Source organism: Haemaphysalis longicornis, unplaced genomic scaffold (genome assembly GCF_048455015.1).
Source record: "Haemaphysalis longicornis isolate Haplotype H1 unplaced genomic scaffold, Haemaphysalis longicornis Haplotype H1 scaffold_6, whole genome shotgun sequence".
In the NCBI taxonomy this organism is placed as follows: domain Eukaryota; kingdom Metazoa; phylum Arthropoda; class Arachnida; order Ixodida; family Ixodidae; genus Haemaphysalis; species Haemaphysalis longicornis.
In genome coordinates this window covers 46,138,835-46,153,315 of record NW_027526407.1, presented here as the reverse complement: position 1 = coordinate 46,153,315, position 14,481 = coordinate 46,138,835, and the positions used below count along the sequence as shown (strand labels likewise).

At 47.2% G+C, this 14,481-nt stretch overlaps 1 protein-coding gene across 2 annotated transcripts in view; it reads right to left on the bottom strand.

Annotated features, from left to right (window-relative positions):
* Inae (inactivation no afterpotential E) overlaps positions 1–14,481 on the bottom strand; it is a 151,525-nt gene that overhangs the window by 13,465 nt on the left and 123,579 nt on the right. The window contains exons 16-18 of one of the 2 annotated variants that reach the window (XM_077674158.1): positions 12,961–13,041; positions 10,082–10,214; positions 1,284–1,532 (exon numbers count right to left, since the gene is read on the bottom strand). In XM_077674158.1, the coding sequence (XP_077530284.1) occupies positions 1,284–1,532; positions 10,082–10,214; positions 12,961–13,041 (463 nt within the window). The remainder of the gene's footprint in view (positions 1–1,283; positions 1,533–10,081; positions 10,215–12,960; positions 13,042–14,481) is intronic. The other variant, XM_077674159.1, reaches the window with a different exon arrangement.

The following is a 14,481-nucleotide window of genomic DNA, read 5'->3' as shown; positions in this document are numbered from 1 at the left end:
CCGTGGCTGTAGTAGTCAAAAGAAGAGAGAGAGTGTGTGTGAACAAAACTTTTGTTATAGCTTATTTACGCGTATGAGTGGCTTCTCAGTCCAGAAATCCAAACGGTGTATTCACACGTTCTGCTCTCTCCGTCAGCATGACCTGGTTGGCAGGGTGTGCGCTGGACAGCGTAGTCTCCCGCTGCTCGAGGTCTGGGCTATGGAAAGGGGCTGGCAAGTCTGGGTTTTGACTGCATTCCCAGATTGCATGATACAGTGAGCCTGTCTGTCCGCAGAACTTGCATTGCGGTGAATGTTGGTTAGGGTATAGTGCATATGAAGTCGAACCGGATGAGGAAACGTCTTGGTTTGTGGTAATCGAAGCGTGGATACTTGCTGTTTACTTAAGTGGGGATGCTGCGGTGAACAGAGTCTTCGTATTAGCCTGTAATTCTTGGTAATGTCCCAGTAGGACAAAACTGGGGTGGGGCCATGCTCTCCTCCTATGGCCTGGTTGGTGACTGCGCAGGCCGTCACGTAGGCGAAATCGTTGCCCACGAGGGGGGGGTGTGCCGGGGCCCAGAGTTACCGACTGTCATGACCCTCGGTTCCGGGGGTTTGCGCTCAACAGGCGATGGGCTGTTGGGGTCACCATCCCCGCAATGAATCTTCTGCAGACCTGCTGTTATTCGGAGATGATGCTGGTTGCCTTAGCGCTATGGCCACTTCTTCCGCCTTGCGCACACTGAACAAAACGCAAGGCGAGGAATTCTTTCATTTCCACTTGAATTATTGCTGGACTGATGAAAAGGGTGGCCAAAGCGATGTCCACGAGCCCACGCTGGCCTCACGCTACGCACGTGTCGTCGACGCCGACAGCGAGAGGGAGCTCCGCTCTCTCTTGGCTGGTAACGGGCGAGTCGGCTGACTGCGAGATGCGTCCGGGCCAAACCGACTACCACGGCGGCGAATAGCCGCACTGGGCAGGGGCCAGCGACATCTGGTGGAGTAAGAAGCTCAGCGGGGCGTCCGACCTGACCACGGCAACAGAAGCAGAAGCAGCACCCGGAAAGTTTGAAGGAGAGGCAAATAAACCTTCGCTTTCATAAGGTGGCACAGGTTAGTTGTTAGGCTAGAAGAGGCTGGTAAAAGTCTTCGACGAACTACGGCCTGTACTAGAGGACACATCTCATGTGTGCGGTATAGAGTCGAAGTAACGCTCCATTGTAACACAACGGCGTTGTAGGCAAGAGAATATATAGGTTTTTCGCGCAGAGAACCTGAGACCTGGGAGGATGGCTCACCTGGTAGGCCAAGTCGGTCGTTGTGGCGTGGTCCCAATGCTGTCGCTCCATCTCGGACGGCGGCAGCAGGTCGGTGAACGAGGTTTCGAGAACCACGCAGTGAGGAGGAGAGGAGCGGCTCCGGGGGGAGTCGTCGAGGAGCAAAGCATCCCTAGATCCTTGGTCATGGGCCGATCCGCCAGCAGAACCACCGTGTTCGGGATTGGCCATCTTCCGCTGAGGCTTCGCGGGGCCCTTGTTCACCAGCAGCTGCGCAACGGTTCAATTCCATTGAGATGTGTAGCGCGAACCATTCAGTGATAAAACTGGCACCAGTTCATCCGGCGTTGAGGGCACGGGTGACTGGGTGCCTACATCCAGTGGCACACTGACTTCGATACTACAAAGTGTTATAAAGTTACACATTCGATATTGCTAATCACACAATCTATGATTACCAATAGAGGCGTACTTGTCAAACGAAAATATAACAACAAGATGTCAAATACCTACTAAGTTACCCAGTTCCCTTCGCTGTTGTTTTTCTATAGCCGATAAGTGTACTTTATTTTGCCTAAACCGTTCTATACGCGGGTATTGAATTGCTGGAAGTACAGGTGAAAAAAAAAGCAAACGGAGCACGGGTTGGAGATTTTCCTGGGGTTTCTCCGCCATGTGCCTAGCCAGCAACCTCGAAGTGACTTTTCAAGAAAGCGATTCTAAAATAAAATCCGGCCACGCATACTGTATTTATGCTGACAGCCGCATAAAATAGAAATCATTCGAATTTCACGAAGCCATGCTCTGTGTGCTCTTTATTTCACCTGTACATCAAGGAATACAGTGGAGAGTTCTAGGGCGCGCATTCCGCAGGCCCAGCGTTCGGGTTTTGGATGTACGGCACGCATTGGTACCTGTTGGTTGGAGATCAGTGAGAAATTTTTTTTGAGTGGGTGCCGGTTTGAGGTGTTAAACCTCAAGATGAGACGTTAAGCCTAATGTCGTTAACCTGAAAAGGGAAAGTTAGGCCTAACGTCTTGTGGCTAACGGCCTTACGGTACGTAAAGCAACGCTATTCTTCTCGTGAGGGATTCTTTGGTTGTCGTCTGAGTTTTCGAAAGCACTTTGACCATGTAGAAATGAAGCAATTGGACAGACGCCGGCTTCGTAACGCTATGGGGGAACAAGGTTCGATTCCGGTCATGGGAAGCGTTTCTTTTCTTTTACTTCACCGACGATCATTCATCATCATCATCAGAGAAAGTTGGCTTTCCTACAGGGCGTATTGGCGTACAACGGCTAAAGTGAGGACACTAAAGCTTCGCTTTAAAAGAACACAGTCACACACACACGTGTACACTCCCACTACTAAGATAATTAATAAACGATCGCGAGAGTTATGAAACAACAAAATTCTTCGTAGTTTGAAAGCGGCCTATTTTGCGCCTTTTGTTACTTTGTGGTTAACGTTGAGCTTAGAGCGCGGGTGAAGGGAAAGGTCTCGTGATACCACAACGACAAGCTCACTTTCGGAACCAGAGAAATAAACGATCATTTACAAAGGATACTCTGCACAGTGTTGAGCGAATATGCGGCTATGTGACTTAAACTCTTATCGGAGGAATGTTGTCCACTTTTAACGCCGGGGCAATAACCGGGCTAGTAACCCAAGACTGGTATACGAAGTAGACACAGTTCTCGCGCTGTTTTTTGCCAAGACAGGTGTTCTGCTTGGTTACCTGCGCCTACGTTTCGTGTGACCACCAGGAAAATGATCAAGCACCTAACGTTACTCCTAAGTAAAAAATTAAAGCCGTTCCACTCGACGTGAAAGCTGTCGGAAGTGCAGAGCAGTGATTCGCCATAACGGTCTGTGGCGCCGTTATCCGCTCACTGCTACCACCCATCACGTTCTTCGCCTCCCTGTCTCACTCATCTCTTGATGAATAGAACGGAGGTTTGTCCAATGCAATTCAAATTTCCCGCCTTTGCTGTGCTCGCGCACCCTCTATCTGCAACAGCGCGATCAGGATATCGCACGTGCCGGCGCCTTACTGCGGAGTTTGGAACGCGTCGTTCTTGGCGGCTACATTTTTCGCACGACCTAGTGCGCGCAATCGAGCGGCCGTGCTCTGTTTATGCCGTTACGGTACGCCGTGGGGCTCTACATGAGTCCGCAATCTCGCTCTGCCGCCTGATTCCGGCTGTCGCGTGACATTGTGACAGCGAGCTACGACGACAAGGCGAGCCTTTGAAGTGCTTTGCAATTAAAACACCGTTTTTTTTTTCTACCAAACTTATGTCCAGTACTTCCAGAATTCTGTGGGGCTATCACTTCCTATTAGTTCAATACAAGCAGCGAAATTAGATACTTCGTAGCCGACACTGGTTCTGGTCTAATTTTACGGAGCCAGACGTTCTTATTCGACGTGACGCCAAATGGACGAAATCGCTAGCGATGTCCGCTTTTCGTTTGTTTTTTTTTCATTTTTTTTGTATATCATGACCCCGGAAAGAGACCAGAGTTCAGAAATGAAACTAATTTTTCTGCACACAGTTTTTACTTGCGAATTAAAGTTTAATTTCATACTCTGGCGTTTGTTTCTATGGCCAAAAAGGAGGGCCTCATTGAATTGTGCATTTTAAAACGAACCTTTCACACAGGAAAGTTCCGCACAGTACGGGCAATCAGTTCCCACCAGGTCTTGCTGACGATTTTTTAGAGGTTACCGAAAGCAAAATCGCTCGACGATTTCTGTTGCCGCCGGCCGGATATCATTAGTTAAAAAGGACCTTTCTTCAGTGTTATACATAGCCAGTCAAAGAAGGTGGAAGTAGTTTAGAGTCGATGACGGTGCACTTTTTATGTGAATTCATTAGGGGAGGTTTAACCACGATATTTTTAAACTATCGTTGAACACGACGGTCGAACATGTTGATCTAATACCCAATATAGCTAAACTACTCCTAATATGTTTTCTAGGTACGACTCAATATTTAACCAGGGCTGGAGTGAACATGGTTGCGAATGTTCGTGTTTCCCGGTGTACAGAAACCTCCCTTCACTTGCCTTTTTCGCCGCTCTCCGATTCTCAACTACCTTTTTTCATTCTTCTATCCACCTTTTCTTGCAAATGTACACCCGCCCAATTTTTTACCAATATCACGGGAGCGTCGACCGTTCCAACGATCAGCGCCGTATGATGGAGCGATACGACAAACTCGGCGAGAGTAACCGTATGCGCATTAAGCCAAGGCCGCTGCTATCGTCTTCTGCTGGGCTGTTCCAAGAGCAGACAACCACCCTCATTTTTTTTATTCGCTTATCACACTGCCCTCCAACCCGCCGTTAACCAACAGTTGGTGTTGCGTTAACTGGTACAAGAGGGCAAGTGAAAGCGAGTGGTAACAGCAGTATGGGGTGGCTATCGGCTCTTGGAACAGCCTAGCAGACGACGGCAGCAGCGGCCTTCGCTTAGTGCGCATGCGGTTACTCTCGCCGAGTTTGTCGTATCACCCCATCATACGGCGCTGATCGACGGAACGGTCGACGCTCCCGTGATATTGGTAAAAAATTGGGCGGGTGTACACGGTGTTACAGCAATAAATGAGCTGCCGTAAAACATTTGTTGTCCTAAATTGTAACAAAATCTTAAGCATTTGCAGAGCATATTCTCAGCCCCAGCATTTCATAAACTGCTTCTTCTTTTACACTTGTATTGCCTGATGCTGTCTCTTATGCGTAGATTGTTTCCATCGTAAACATTATCCGCTTAACACGTTTCTACACCCCTCACCCAAAGCACGTATGCCATGCTTCGGTCCCCTGAGGAACAAGTAATTGAAATGAAATGACGTAAAATATAGGCGCTACAAGGACGGTTATTTTGATGTTCTTGAAATGAAGAAGCATGTGTAATACCTTGCGAAAGATCATTACAGAATGACATGACCCTAGGGAGCGCCAGTGAGGTTAATGCTTGTGTTTTTGCCGCAAACACGTATTTAGTTCTGCTGATTGTGCAGTCCTCTGAACTTGCATAAGGGTGGTTCTATGGGTTGACATCAAAGTCCAGCGCTATGCTTACGTTTGTTTAATGAGCCCAGCAGTGCACGTGTAATGGCAGAATCAAATCCCAGTAAAAAAGCATCACATAGAATACGACAGGTTTATCCTGTAATGGAATGGGGCATTCTGTCGTAAGTACAACAGAAAGGTCTGTCGTGCGACAGACATTCTGTTTTTCTACAGCAGAGATTTCCGTCGCACAAGAGATCATCCTGTAGTCCCAACAGAGATCCTGTTCTACGAAAGATATTCCTGTTGTACAACAGACCTTGTGTTGTGCGACAGAAATTTTTGTTGTGTTTTTAGACTCGGATGTCCATGTGAAACTTATCTGACACCATAATGGCGGCTATAAATACCTAAATAAAAGGTGTTTGTAAAAACGTACCGCATCATTGCATCCTATGCTTCCGTCTCAGTGTCAAAGGGGGGATCATAGTTACGTAAAAATCACCACTTACCCTATTTTTCTAGGTCTAACAGACAATCCCGAGAAAAGCCAATTCCTTGCGTAAGTTAGAGCCAATGTACGTGTACCGGCTCCTAAGCTACCTGTTTTCCCCAAATTCTCCGTGTTTTCGTAATCGAAGAAGGGCGTACTAGACCGCACTCAATAGGCCGCATTACGTCCCTTTAAGGACTAATCTACCGCGGGCAGCTGACGCTAACATTATGAAAGCACTCCGGAGCAGAGAACGCTGGAGCCGTTCCCGTCTGCAATGTCACTTAGCGCCCCTAACGGCCGATGTGACGGAGGCAAACGCAGTGGCTCCGCAGGGAGTGGAGTCGTCCGGATCTTAGAGGAACGGAGACCGGCGTGCCCCTTTACTCCAGAGCAGTAAAAAGCCTGAAGTCTGAAATGCACAACTTAACCTACAAAAGAAAAACCAGTGCTCAGGTACTCGGTGCGAGCATCGTAGAGACGTAGCAATATTCCCCTCGTCAACATATGTATGTCTTACCTACTTACAATTTCTCATATCATGCGCTGTCCGAAGCTGTTCTTTGGTCCAAAATTTTGTAGTCTCACACCTCCCTCGAAAGAGAGACAACGATCTTTAATGAAATCTTTTTATGTAAGCCGGGCTAAAATGCCTAACTTGCTACGCCAGTTGATGACGTGATGAAGATAATGGCGATGATTTTCAAGAACTTGATCCGCACAGGAACGGTAAGTTATTCACAGCGACTGGCCAAGACATGTGTGTTGCAGGTACTCTATCACAGCTTCTGTAGCCAGTAAAGCACGTTTGGTACATGCCCATGGTCCTAAAATGTCTTTTAGCTGAATGTCCACGGAAAGCGGCAGTCCCAAAGACCCTGCCAGGGACATTCTTTGAGCACTGAATCGAGCACATTCCCAGAACAGGTGCTGGAGGGTTTCTCGCACATCATAGTGTGGGCAGAGTGGCGACGTAGCTAGTTTCATCTTAAAAAGGAAGCTGCGCGTGTATGCGACATTCAACCGCATGCGATGTAGGATTGAGTAGTCAGCTTCCTACTTTTAGTCCTGTCTTTTTCGGTTAACTTGGACGCCTGTTTACCATTACTTTAGATTACTATCCCGCAGACTTCGCAGTGGTTAAAAATTACGGCTACTGCTCGGCCTTTTATCTAGACTAGATTTTCCTTCGCTATTTGATTTGGGAACCACTCTGTGATGTTTACAGGAAGCGAAGTGCCCGTCATGAATGGATCCTAGCACGTAGTAAATCGCATCACCTCGAGCCAACAGTCCGAACGTTGTTACCCCAAAAAGAAAATTTACGAATTTAGGCATTTGTGTTTCGTTTGATCTCGATAACGTTATTCAGTGCTTTGTTTTTGGTGGCCCCGTGAAGGGGCACGTGAATCAATGTGAGAACCGACGCACTGCCGCCGCACAGCAGGTCCGACTTGTGTACATCCTTCGGATCGGAGTTCGTGAGACGAACCGCACCATGTTACGCCTCATTTGCTGGCCTTAATTAGGGCCGCTCGCAGTCAGTGGACCCAAATTCGTCTCTGCCCAGTGACCGCAAACAAAAAAATATCAGCGATACTGATCAGCCAACGACTGGTCTCGGGTCCGTACATTAAGACCCTAATGCGTGCTTACCGAGCCTTCAGACGATTTATTACGCGAAAGAACTTGTTACTCAAATAGCTGCGGAAACTATCCTTGGTTCAATCAAAGGACGTGATAAAACGCTACGCAAAATTGTCTTTTTTTTTTCAACAGACCATTATATAGTTTTAGTTTTATACAGCAAGACCAGAACAAGTTCCGTAAGCAAAAGATGTTCAGCAATGAGCTCATTTGCTTGAGCACACGAGATTGCAGCTATTATGGAAGGGGGAATTCCCTGCAGGCCGTAATGGGGAAAGGAGATTTCTTCATGTCGCAACGACTCTCTCAGACCTCATGACACAAAATAAAAAAACACGTACCGCGACAGCTCAGAGACTAAGGTGTTGTGCTGCTGAGTCCAAGGACGCGGGATCAATCCCGGCCGCGGTGGCCGCTTTTTCGCTGGAGGCGAAAAGCGAAAACGTCCGCGTGCCGAGATTTCGGCGCAAGTTAAAGGTCTCCAGGTCGTCAAAATAAATCGGGAGCCCTCTAGTGCGGTGCGCCTCATAGCCCTGGTTTAGCTTGGGCGCATTAAACTCCAAATCTGAACGAAAAGTTTCATAAAGTAAATGTAAACTGACAAAATATAGGAATGAGCTAGGCTTACGTCACACAATCCCTGCCTCTTGATTTACTCGCACGATGTAAATGACCGGCTGTGAAGAAATGACTCCAACTTCCGCAGTGTACACGAGAACCTGGACCTCCTCATCAGAGGAAGTGACAGGATATTAAGCACTGAATCCAAAAGTTCTCGAGTAATTAAATTGCACACCAAGTTGAAAAAAAAAATAAGACAAATCCACTCTTTGGAGGTAGGATGCCAGCGATGGTGCAATTGAGCCGCCTATCTACTCGTTCTGCAGCCCTCCACCGTTCTTTTTTCGTGCGACACCTACTGTTTCGTCTTGCGTGATCGGTGGCTGGCTGCGCACGGGGTCGTGGCGCTGCTGTGAAGCTTTTTTGACTGCTGCAGTACCGCCGTCCCGCCCGTTACCACATCCCCTGTACGGTCTCCTTTGCAGTGCTTCCGCCACACCATTTCCCCATTTTCGCCACCGGTAGCCATCAGTCACTGTCAGTCACTAGCACTGGCTTAAAAATTAGCATCGGCTTAGCTCGGCTATGCCAGGATATACGTAGCGTAAGCTAAGGTTCAGCTGCTTATTCTTAGGTTTCCTGGTTGTCTAGGACTAGCTGATTATCATGCTTACTGCTGCTAAAACGATTTCCAATCCAAAACAATCTAATCCAATCAACTCAAATCGAATCCAATCCAATTCAATCGCGGCGGCGGCCCAGGCGCGCCAGCTGTGCGCCGTGAGGCGTCACTGCTCTTCGCGCATGCGCAGCACGGCTCTCCAGGAGCCACGCGAAACTGCTCAACCCCGGCCAGTGTAGCTGACGCTACAAAAGGGGCACTGAAAGGATTTATGACGATTGTGAGATAACTTGCGCCGATTAAACTCTGGAGTACCTAGGCCATGTTTCGATCATTACGGTTGCGTTTACGTAAATTTGTTTCGTAGAAAAATAAATTCGAAAGTGCTTTTATCCTTTCGCCATTTTTCTGGCCGACTTTCTACGACGTATCATATATTACGCGAACCTTTCCGGAGTAGCTTGACCAAAGCCGGCGGCGGGTAGTCGCAATTTGATCGCGCAGCAAAAAAAAACGAGCCCTGGCAAAATTTGTGCCCCGAAAAATGCGGCTTTATTTTGTTAGTTGTTTAGTTGTTGGGCTTTATTAAGCTTTGTAAAGCCGGTGAAGTCAAAATAACTAGTACACACTAGCGCATGTGTGATTCGTATATTGGCTTAGCTTTGGGTAGCCGTAACGCTGAGCATTACTATATGAAAAGCAAGGTCAAATATGTCGTTCGTAAAGCTGTGGATAACGGTTGAAGACGTTAAAGCACTAAGCGTAACTCTGCTCACCAGGTCGCAGCATCGCTCGACTTTTGAAACGTATACTTTGCAGAGTAAATAAAAAATGCGGGTCAGATTTAAAAAAAAGCGCAACTACCCGTCCAATAATCGCCACACAAGCCTTATACCTTTCTTCAAAACAACCCATTTTTATGGTGAAGCCCCTTTCGGGGCTGGGGCTGTTGGCGTATTCTGTCGTCGACCGTCGTCGTCGTAATCGTCGTTTCATGTAGTCATGGTACTGATACACCGGGAAAGTCGTTTACGCCGCGCGCTAGAACATAACGCGTACTAAAAAACACCGGGACACTCGTTTACGCCTCGCTCTGGGGTGCTTCGCAACCCGCGCTAAAAAAACACCGCGATACTCGTTTCCGCCTCGCGCTAAAACGCTTCGTGCTTCAAAGACACAAGACTTTACAGCAAAGCTGTACACCTCTATACCCCAGCGGTTGTATCTCCGTTGGCAAAAACTCCAAGGCACCAACGCCAGTGTATAAGTGTATTCTTATACCCTATAGACTGCATACTTCGCTTTTCCCTAGGTTTCACGCTAGTGGAGATGGGCCGAAATTTTTTTGCAGGTTAGATCGACGTCCACCGAGTTACGCCGGACATACCAACTGCATCAAGAGTCAAGAGATGGCAATACCGGCACTCAAGTTGCGGTAATAAACTTCGCCCGAGCAAAGTGTGCAAGGGTGAACGTACCTTTTCTAAGGCTTCCAGAAGCTTGTCCGGCATGTGGTCTTGAATCATGACAGGCGATATGAGCACTTGGTCGAAGTCCTTGTTATCCGCCCACAGTGCCTGGTAGACCGGTTCATTTTTCTTCATCACCCGCCTGCAAGAAGTACGACCCTTTCACTGATGCCCTACAATATCCTCACTATCCCACAAAGCCAGAAAAGAGGTGATCCCAGAACCTCTACGCACGTTCGCGTTTCGAAGTTCGTGGAAGCTAGGGTCACTAGATAAGGTATCAGAGTACCGCCACACGGGCACGCAAGTCAGCACGGACGGCCATTTTGGTGTTTCTCAGGGTTGCGAGATTGACGCATCAACGGTCTGGCCGCTAACTTCGACCGGGTGTTTTGTTAACAACACTGCCGGAGATGCCGCAAAACGGCATCGCTCGGCACACTTCTGCTGCTGTAATGCTGTTATACGCGTTATCTTCTATTCGCATTCAGAACGATGGCAGTCGCGCGCAGCCGCAGAGCAGGGAGTACAAGATAGGACTGCTGCCGTCAAATGAATAAAACGCATAAACAACATGGCGGCGCTCATGAATTATCACAGTATAAACAAATGTCAGGGGATGCGAACTGACCAGTGATCATGGCGGAGGCACGAAACAATAGGAGAAAAAAGTGCCAGTATTCTGTAACCTTAACTAGTGAGACTAGTGGAAGCCATATGGCGGCCAACATGAACTAAATTTTAAAGTCCTCTTGGTTTCCGCTTCGTGTCAATGCGCCCCGGCACCATTGTTTCGAAACCTTTCGAAACCTTTCAACTACGAAGTTATGATGCCGCCCCACAAGGCTCGGACTGAAAAAGCTTCATATTCACGGCTGTCTAGATCGAAATACAAATATATGAGTATACGTTCTTACGAGTGCTCGCGAGTATCAGACGACGGACCTCAGAAATCCGTCTTGCACTGGTCGTCGATTGAACTGGCTTGACAGTGTCTGTGGTTCACACACACAGTACAGCCGAGTCAAAGCATGGGTTATTCAGTTCAGGACCCGGTATTCCGCCCACTTTTACTGCTCTCTCGCGTATTTCCCTCGAATAGCTAATAATTGCTGCCACCGCAACCATCGCCATCATCATCACGCTCAGCGGCGTCGGTGCCGTGATCATGCCCACACTGTTTTAACAGGACAAAAGGTTCCATCTTACTACTGCGGCTCAATTTCAATATTGTTTAAATTTATTAAAGCTGATTTGTTGATATAAAAGTACAACTGATGTGAAACTATTGCGTCCGGAATGTTTCGAAAACCTTCAGGCAAACATGGCCCCTGTTGCCTTTGTCATACCTAGCCACAACAACCCATGTCTCATACTGGGTCAAATAAGCATGCATCCCTGTCTGCTGTTACGGTGCCTCCATCGACGACTGCAGTGGCAGATTTTCCTCTCGGATATATTATAATCGAACTGTATGCTTGCCGAAGTCTACCTTTCTTGGCGGGATGATTCGGGGCACTCTTTCTGGTCACAGGTGCCTGCCAGATATAAATAAGAGCGCCAAAAGGAGGGCAGCGCACATACCCCAAGTCAGTTCCATGGAGAGATATTTGCGAAGCGATAGCCCGCCGCTAGCTCTCGCTTCACTTTTTTTTTGGTGCGATAGCGCAGGGAGAAAAAAAAAGGGGGGGGCTTTTTTATTCCACCCTCAACACCGTACCCTCAACAGCATTTAGCAGCAGTCTTCAACCAATCGGCCGAAACATTTCCGCTTGATTGCCTAATCGTTTGCAAAACTCCTCCTCGTCATCACTGTATGCCTCTTAACCCTTTCGGCCCTGGCGTCCTATACTAAGGACATCAACCAAAAGACTTCTCGCAATTTGAGAACAGGACTAAAACAGCAAGTTTTCTGGGAAATACTTCTTCAAAGATGCGTCTTGCGATAGATTCCCCCACTGCTCGTTTTTTGCTAAATCTGAACGCTAGAAGGCATTGCAGTGAAGGCCAAATAGACGTTAAGTTGACATGGAGTACCAAAGTTCTACTTTGATGACGTGGCTGTAAATCTAAAAGTACTTGCACTACCAACATTATTTTTCCTCTGTGGGCTTACTGATTTCCAAGAATTACGAAAATAAGCAAAAAAATTTTCTTCTGCCAATTTAAATTTCACTTGCCTGATCACCTAATTAGATATTACGCTTGTAAATTGCTAATTACTTGCATAAAAAGCTCTATTTTCCGTTTTCAAGCTGATAGGGTGCAATTAATAAAAAAACACACAGAAAAAATTTACAATGAAAAGAAGAAAATACAACTGAAAGGGTTATGACAATGCGAGACCGTGGAGTTACCAGCAACATAAATAACAGGGGAGGAAAGCATGTTCTGCACAATACACAAATTTTCGGGAAAATTTCCGCATTCGGTTTTTTGGTTATCTGTGAGAAATAACAATGCTACGACGATTCCGTTCAAACAGTAGCATAGACAGCTCATTTTCCCGTCTAACAGCGCAGTTATCAACTCCTCTGCCTTTAGTTTATTCGAGATTAAGCTTTTATTCATGTTAAAGCAGCAATCATTTTCTGATAGCCATTTCGTGGCTTGCCATTGACGCAGCACTCAAGACAATTACTGGGATTATAAGGGCACGTCACAAAAGGCACTGAGGTGTGTGTTCGCCCTGCTGCAATACTCTATTTAGAAAATTGTGACGAAAACAGGAACGGTCCAAACTACCTGTTTGTTGGACACTTCATCCAAACTCGCTGAACTTCCTCTGCCCAATTCATAAGTTTGCATATGTATCCAAGCGCACTGTTTTCTATGAGCAGACGATCCTGCATGATTGCACAAAAGCCAAGCGTTTCAACCACACTCACCTCCATGTTGGCTCGTACTTTTGGCTGCATGCGAAGGAACAACAAGAAAAAGAAGTAAGTGGATCCAGCAGTCCACCGAAACTGAAACACCAAACGCGACCAAAACAGTTGGCAGCAGAACTGGAAAGCACCACAAGATATTATGTGCAGGTAATGAATTAAACAAAGTCTCACATCCACAGGGGCTTACACATATCTGCCCTGAACTTAACTAGCCACAGTAAAGGTTCAAAGGGAAGTTTGTTGCTTGCGCATATGAAGAATTCAACAGCCAACAGTCAACAGCCAACAGCCCAGATGTTGCTTCCAAAACGATTAATTGAAGATTTATTCGTGAAGCTTGAAAAATGAATGAGCATCTTGTCCCTCTTAATCGCGAACTTTATCCCAGGCCCGATACGCACGCCTCGCTCCGGCTTTCTGATTTGCCGCCCTGTAATCGCTACACACTCTATTTTACACCACGTACAAGCGGTGGCGGGAATCACAGAAGCCGTCGAGACGGCGCAGAACCAAGTGGAGTGCCGCGCTTCGACTTGACGTCACCTTGGCTACGTCAGGGCCGCCATTGCAAAGGCGGCTCTCTCCTTCCTCGAAGGCAGCTCTCTCAATACCAGCTCTCTTCACTCCGTCATTTTGTGCTTTTCTATCGCTCGCTCTGTTGACAGGTCGACGCGGTTTTGCGGAGCGACGCGAACCTTTCGCCCATATGCCCCATCTATCAATGACGCAATAAAACATAACCCCGTTTTACACATCGGCAAGACGTGTTGAACCATCTGTAATAAGGATGACTTTTTTTCGTACATCAACTCTCCTGCCATCGATTATTTTCGTTCAGCCCTTTATGTCCGATACTTTCTAGATAGCGCCCATCTGCTCTTCGTATATTGCTACGGTCGGGAGCACAGTTAGGGTACAGTGTTTGTTTTTTCGCGAACGGTCGTCCTGAACGCAAGGCGCAGCTATCTCACGACGCACCCGCTGGGCAGACAATAAAAGACGGCAGCTAGGAGTGGAATAAAGGATCCACAAAACGGGAAATACAACAAAATGAAACAGGTTTACTTTAAATAAAAAAATATCCAAATATTGAAGGTTTATGGAAAAGATGAGGTGGGAATCGATTCCCAGTGCGGTTCCCCAAGGGCGAAGAACGAGGAGATAATGGAGCACATGTACATACTCTGCGACGACGAGCAAAAGGAAAGTGGGAGCGGCGGTAGAGACGCGTCTCAAACACATCGTCTCCAAGCGCTAACATTAAGCAGCTCTTCAGCTGTTTAAAGGTTGAAGCTACTCCATACCCGCACCTTTCGCGAGAAGCGGCCCGAGGCCGAAATGGCGCGTTACCACTTTGCATATCTCAACACCTAACGCATTTTTAAGTTAGTTATAAAGACAAAAACACGGTACCCACACAGACTGTTCCGTTTTTATGGGCATCCAAGTTAGTTTAAACAAAAGACACAAAAGGCGCTTTCCTCAGTATTCTTTTGGGTACGTCGGTATGCATATGCG